Source organism: Triticum aestivum, chromosome 5D, assembly GCF_018294505.1.
Source record: "Triticum aestivum cultivar Chinese Spring chromosome 5D, IWGSC CS RefSeq v2.1, whole genome shotgun sequence".
In the NCBI taxonomy this organism is placed as follows: Eukaryota; Viridiplantae; Streptophyta; class Magnoliopsida; order Poales; family Poaceae; genus Triticum; species Triticum aestivum.
Genome location: NC_057808.1, coordinates 355,213,690 through 355,219,124, shown reverse-complemented (window position 1 = coordinate 355,219,124; position 5,435 = coordinate 355,213,690). Strand labels below are relative to the sequence as shown.

Sequence of the window (5,435 nt, the reverse complement as noted above, 5' to 3'; positions counted from 1 at the left end):
ACTTGTAGCATATAGCAATGGCAGAAATAGTCCGACACACATGGCAACTACTGTTGCCCACACATGGCAACCAGCTTCTTTCAGCATCAGAACTTGCAGCACATAGCAATGGCATATACAGTCCAACATACATGGCAACTACTGTTGCCAACACATGGCAACCAGTATACTCTAGGATCAAAACTTGTATTCTAGGCTTGAGCTCAATACGCAAATGTGAACAATCATGAATGTTGCACACACTCTTATAGCAATTGGCAAATCCCGAAGACAATATATGACTCTTTTGCACATGACCACTTGGTAGCATTTTTTGTTTGTTTTTTCCACCACCACCGTTACAAATCTACTTTTCTTCACATGCTATTCCCCACAAAAGCAAATGCAGTACTGTTTTCAGTTTTCACTTTTTTTACCTTGTTGTGCCGCATGTGCCGATCTTGTGTGGTCTGTCATTCCAATTTGATGTGCTCTATCTACAATAGCGCTTTCCTGCAACTGTGAAGCTTGCCATGAGATGTTTGCCGATGTGGTTCCACCATAACAACCTGCGATCATGGTAGCAGTTGGTCATTACATGGCAACTGTAGTTTGTTCAACATGGCACATGTAGTGGTCCAACCATGCCACACAGATTTGTTCACACTTGTCATCCATGGTTGTTTAGACATTGCAGTCACATTTGATTATACATGGCAACTGCAGTTGTCCAGGCATGGCAACTGCAGTTTGTCCAGCCATGGCAACCGAAGCTGTCCAGGCATGGCAACTGCAGCTGTCATATATGTTCCTTTCTCCTAACTCACTTTCCACAACTTCACTTTCATGCACTCACCTGTGTACGACGTTGATGGCAAGTACATGGTTGCTGCCTGATGCCACGTGCTGCATGAAGGTCCTACATTTTTTCCGATATAACTCGTGAGTCTTTTGCCATCCTTGCAAGTTTAATTTCATGTCCACAACAATAAGTTCCTTTTTCGTATGTGTTACCTTGATTTGCCACATTAGCTAGCTGAAGTTGGTTGCCCGTACATTTGTCAGCGTTAGCGCCCTGTGACGAAACTTGCCATGCTGCCCCCCTATTGTGGTTTGGTCATAAGAACCTGCTAAAAAATAGATTGTAGGACATAAGTAGAATGACATCTTCATCGTCACGAACATGGCAACTGTTTCTTCTTTGTTTATCATGCATCGTATCGATGCCCGCGTAGTGCTCTAGTAGTGGCAGCAATGGCCCTGAAGAAATGAGTTGATTGTACTCTGCTGCATCCCAAGGTGGCGTTTTCGGCCTTTCAGAAAGCCAAGGATCAGTGCCATCTTCGTGATTCATTCTTCTGCTTTTTCTTTTCTGCCACTGTGCTTTTAGTCACTGCATGAACAAGAACGCATCAACAATCCGCAAAAAGCGTTCTTGCTGTTTGCACGTAGAAGATAACACGGCAATCTCATAACATTTCTTGCGTAGGCAACCAACACCTCATGGCAAGTAGGACATGCACATCCATTTTCTTTTCTGAATTCTGGATGCCATCTATCATTTTCAAGCGATGGCAACAGAAAATAAAATAGGATGGCAAGCAATAATATAACATGGTGGCAACTACGGACAACGATAGATGGCAACTGACGTTAGATACAAGTGGCAATTATTTTTTCTCCCTCCCCATGCCAAATTCCTCCTTTCTCTTCCTATTTTATAGTGATTGCTACACTACCAACTACTCGCATCAAGCCAACCCAGAAGCTTGGCACTAGTCTAGCATAGTATATGGCAGATCTGGTGTATGTTGATGGGCAAATGCAAAGACACACAAATTCGTGGGGTGTTTGCCCTGATAGCGTGGATCCAGTCGCCATCTTCGTGGGCAAATTTTGCAAATTCAGATTTCTGGACAAAAGAAGGTCGAGAAACAGAAGGAGATCGGGGATCCACCTGTTTTAGCTCGTCGCCTTGGGAAGGCGGGGTTGGGGTGGGAGGGGTAGGGGGGTGGGGTGGGTGGTTAGCGGTGGGAAAGGCGCTAGGGATCTGCTCTGGTTGCCATGGCAACCAGAGAAGGAAGGCGACGGAGGTAGGGGATCGAGAGGTGCGAGACAATGGCGGCAGGGCGGACTGGGGATCGGAAGGAGCCCGGGACGGCTGGCGTGCTGGGTCGTGCGGGCAGCGCGGTCGTTTGGCCCGGACGTGTGGGCGGTTTTGCCACACACCAGACATGCGGGCTGTGCCTGCGCGCGCCCGGACGCGGTCGTGCGGGCGGGTTCTTCTTCATGCCACACGAGGCGTGCGGCACAACTACCCGATACAACACACGTGTGGCAGTTATTAGTGTCCAGGAAAAAAGATAAGATAAAGGAAAACGTAAGCTATAAAGAGGAGCAGCTGGGGGTACAGCGGAAAGGCTTTTTTCATGCTGGTCGCAGCAGGCATGCGTGTAAGCTGGTACGTGTACCTAGTGAAGAAAAGGGGCATGTGGAGGAGCGGAACTATACCAGCGTGGGGTCCTGCGCCTGCATGCTGCGGACCGGGGGAATCTGGCAGAACTATCACGTTCCGAGGGAACGGAAGGCAGTCAGAGTCCTCCGGACCGGACGACGAGCTCCCTTTTGGGTTCTCGGAATATCGTGGGAACCCCGCCCGCCTTGGCTCGGCCTGGTCCCTCCTCTCCCCGCCACCCCACCCCTGCTGCTGCCCTCGCCGCAGCAACAAACAGCAGAAGCGAGCAGCGGAAGAAACAGAGCCCGATGCGGCGATGCCACGTCCCCTCCCTTCGCCTCACCCGAGAGATGGAGATGAGGTTTCGCTGAGCCGAGGCAGCAGCAACCAGAGGAAGATCTCTTGCCCGGCCTCTACGTTTCCGGCTCCCGATTAGACTTCCCAAGATCTTCTCCAGGCTCCGGCCAGCTCAGTCCTCTCTAATCATCACGCTGCCGCTTCTCGGGTTTCCCGGGCATGCATTGCGCAGCCTACGTACTCCTCTCTATCTTCACCTGTCAAGCAGCCAGCCAGCCCGCCAGCCTAGGGCTACAACTAGCTAGTGCTCGTACGTACTGGTACTACTCTACAGCAGTACTCTACCTACGTCTCAGAAACAAGCGAGACTCGCTGAGCTACGACCTGTGTGTGTGACCAATGGGCTCGAGCCTGCTGCAATGGCTGCAATGCAACAGGCAACAGCCTTTTCCCATCTTTGACTCGCCGAGCGCACGCAAAAGGCAGCCAAAGAAAGCGATTTTAAATCGAGGATGCTTGCTGCTGACTTGCTGCACTTTCCCGGACTTGCCGTGCAAACAAAAGATTTGCCATCAGCGGCGCCACAGTTCAGCAGCTAGTTACTGGAGCAGTACTGTACAAAAACACCAGATTGGCTTCGATTAGTTCGGGCACATGATGGCACTTGCTCTGAGTGCTGGGCGATTAGAGTATACAGACAGAAGAACCCTAACTAAGCACTTGCTAACTTCAGGAGGGAGCAACAAACTAACAACTGGTCTACAGTAGTAGGAAACGGAACACGTCGGTCGGATTAGAACACAGCAAAATGGTCCGCGGTTGCATGCGGCAACGCGGATGCTACCCTGCTTGCTTGCTAGGTGAGTGAGCTAACACTAACTAGCTATCTAGCTAGCTAACTCCTAGCTGGAGACGAGGCGGCGCAAGGCTGCGACGGCGGCGCCACGGACAGGCTCAGGTCGTCGCTCTCGAGCGCCAGCCGGGCCTTCGTGGCAGGGGGCGTGGACGGCAGTTCCTCCTCGGGGGAAGGCGGTCTCTTGCTCCCTGCTCCCACCGGGGCGGCGCTGAGGTGCACGCCGAAGAGCTTCGTGGGCGCCGACAGAGCCGCGCTGCTGCTGCCGGCCTCTCCGCCGCTCTTCTCCGCGGAGAGATGGTTGGGCGGAGGCGAGAGCTCGTCGGCGATGGTCAGAGAGCTGCTGGACGTCGTGCTCCCGCCGGAGGTGTTGAGCCCGTTCCCGGCGCCGGTGCTGGCCGGCGGCATCTTGCGCGGCTGCATGCCATTGCCGAGGCCCTGGAGGAACGTGGCCGCGGCCGGGCTGGGCGCCACGGGGCGCACGTGGTTCTGCACGAAGTAGATGATGTCGTTGTAGAGCTTGCGCATGTGGGACAGCTCCTGCAGCAGCGCCGTGTTGCTGCGCCGCAGCCGCTCGTTCTCGTCCATCAGCACCGCCGCGCTGGACGCGCGGCCGTTGCCCTCCACCCCCGGCGAGGGCGCGGCGGGGCCGCCCAGCGCCAGCAGCCGAGGCGCGCCCTGCTCCCGCCAATGCGGCTGCATGAAGGGGCCGCCCATGCCAGCGTGCGCCGCCATTGCCCCATCCTCACCCATGAACTGCTGGTGGCGGTGAGCGACCGAAACGCCGGGGTGGAACAGCGGGAAGTGCGGGGGCGCGAAGAAGGGCGGCGGGGACGACGACGTCGTGGACCCGGACGTCTTCCGGCGGTGGATCTCGCACAGCAGCTGCTTCTCCCCCTTGCGGAAGAACTCGTTGGCGAACTCCCACCGCTCCGGCACGACCTTCCGGAACCCCTGCATTGCGAGTTTGCGACATTGCCACACACGCCGTCAGCACCGCTCCATGCATGCATCGTAAAGAGCAAACCGAACCAAAAAAACAGAAGCGGAAATGGCGGCTGGCGCGCGCTTACGTAGGTGTTGAGCTGGCGGACGAAGGAGGAGAAGTTGTTGTGCTTGAAGTAGTTGGGGAGGATGTCGCGCGCGAACTCCGGCGGGCGCCAGACGACGAAGGTGGAGACCCGGTCGTCGCCCCAGGAGACGATGTGGTCGGTGGCCGGGTCGTCGACGAGCTGGTACGTCTTGGTCAGGAACGGCGCCGGCACGGCCTTCTGCGCGGCCGCCTGCGCCGCGGCGTCGGACTCGGACCAGCTCCCGCACCGCTCCATCGCTCGCGCTCCTGCTCACCCCCCCGCCGGACGCTAGAGGATCTACTGCACTGAAACAGTTGGAGGAAGTGTCGGCGGAGGTTTCTAAACCACTCCACTAGGGAAGCTCGGCTCGGGGTTTTAACTCGGGGTGTCGAGTGAGTTTGAGGTGGTGGCTCTGGTTTTAACTACCAGGGTGGTGGTGAATACGGAGGAAGGGAGTGGGCGAAGGAAGAAGGAAGGCAGGCGGGCGAGTGGGTCTGCCTCGGGGAGCGTGCGCGGTGGCTGGGGGAGGAGTGGGCGGTGGGGGTGGTGGGAGGGAATATGTGTCGTCGCTGCGTCTGTATGTCTGTCTGTCTGGGTGTTTCGTTTCGGAGGGAGGGATCGGGAGTTCCGTCTCGAGATTCAACTTTCAAGGTAGACCCGTGACACGTCCGCCACTGCCTGCACCCCCAAACCAAACTCCGTTTTGAGGCCTCTTTCAACCCTTTCGATCCCAAAATATTTCCTTTACACCCGACCCTTTTTCCGTCGAAAATCAAAT

At 55.5% G+C, this 5,435-nt stretch overlaps 1 protein-coding gene across 1 annotated transcript; it reads right to left on the bottom strand.

The window, feature by feature from the left end:
* Positions 1-3,345: 3,345 nt before the first annotated feature.
* Positions 3,346-5,166, bottom strand: LOC123121721 (heat stress transcription factor B-4c). Its single transcript, XM_044541743.1, has 2 exons — positions 4,658-5,166; positions 3,346-4,538 (listed from the first exon to the last, which is right to left on the bottom strand). The coding sequence occupies exons 1-2, from the start codon at positions 4,910-4,912 to the stop codon at positions 3,627-3,629; spliced, it is 1,167 nt and encodes a 388-aa protein (XP_044397678.1). The 5' UTR covers positions 4,913-5,166; the 3' UTR covers positions 3,346-3,626.
* Between the last annotated feature and the right edge of the window lie 269 nt (positions 5,167-5,435).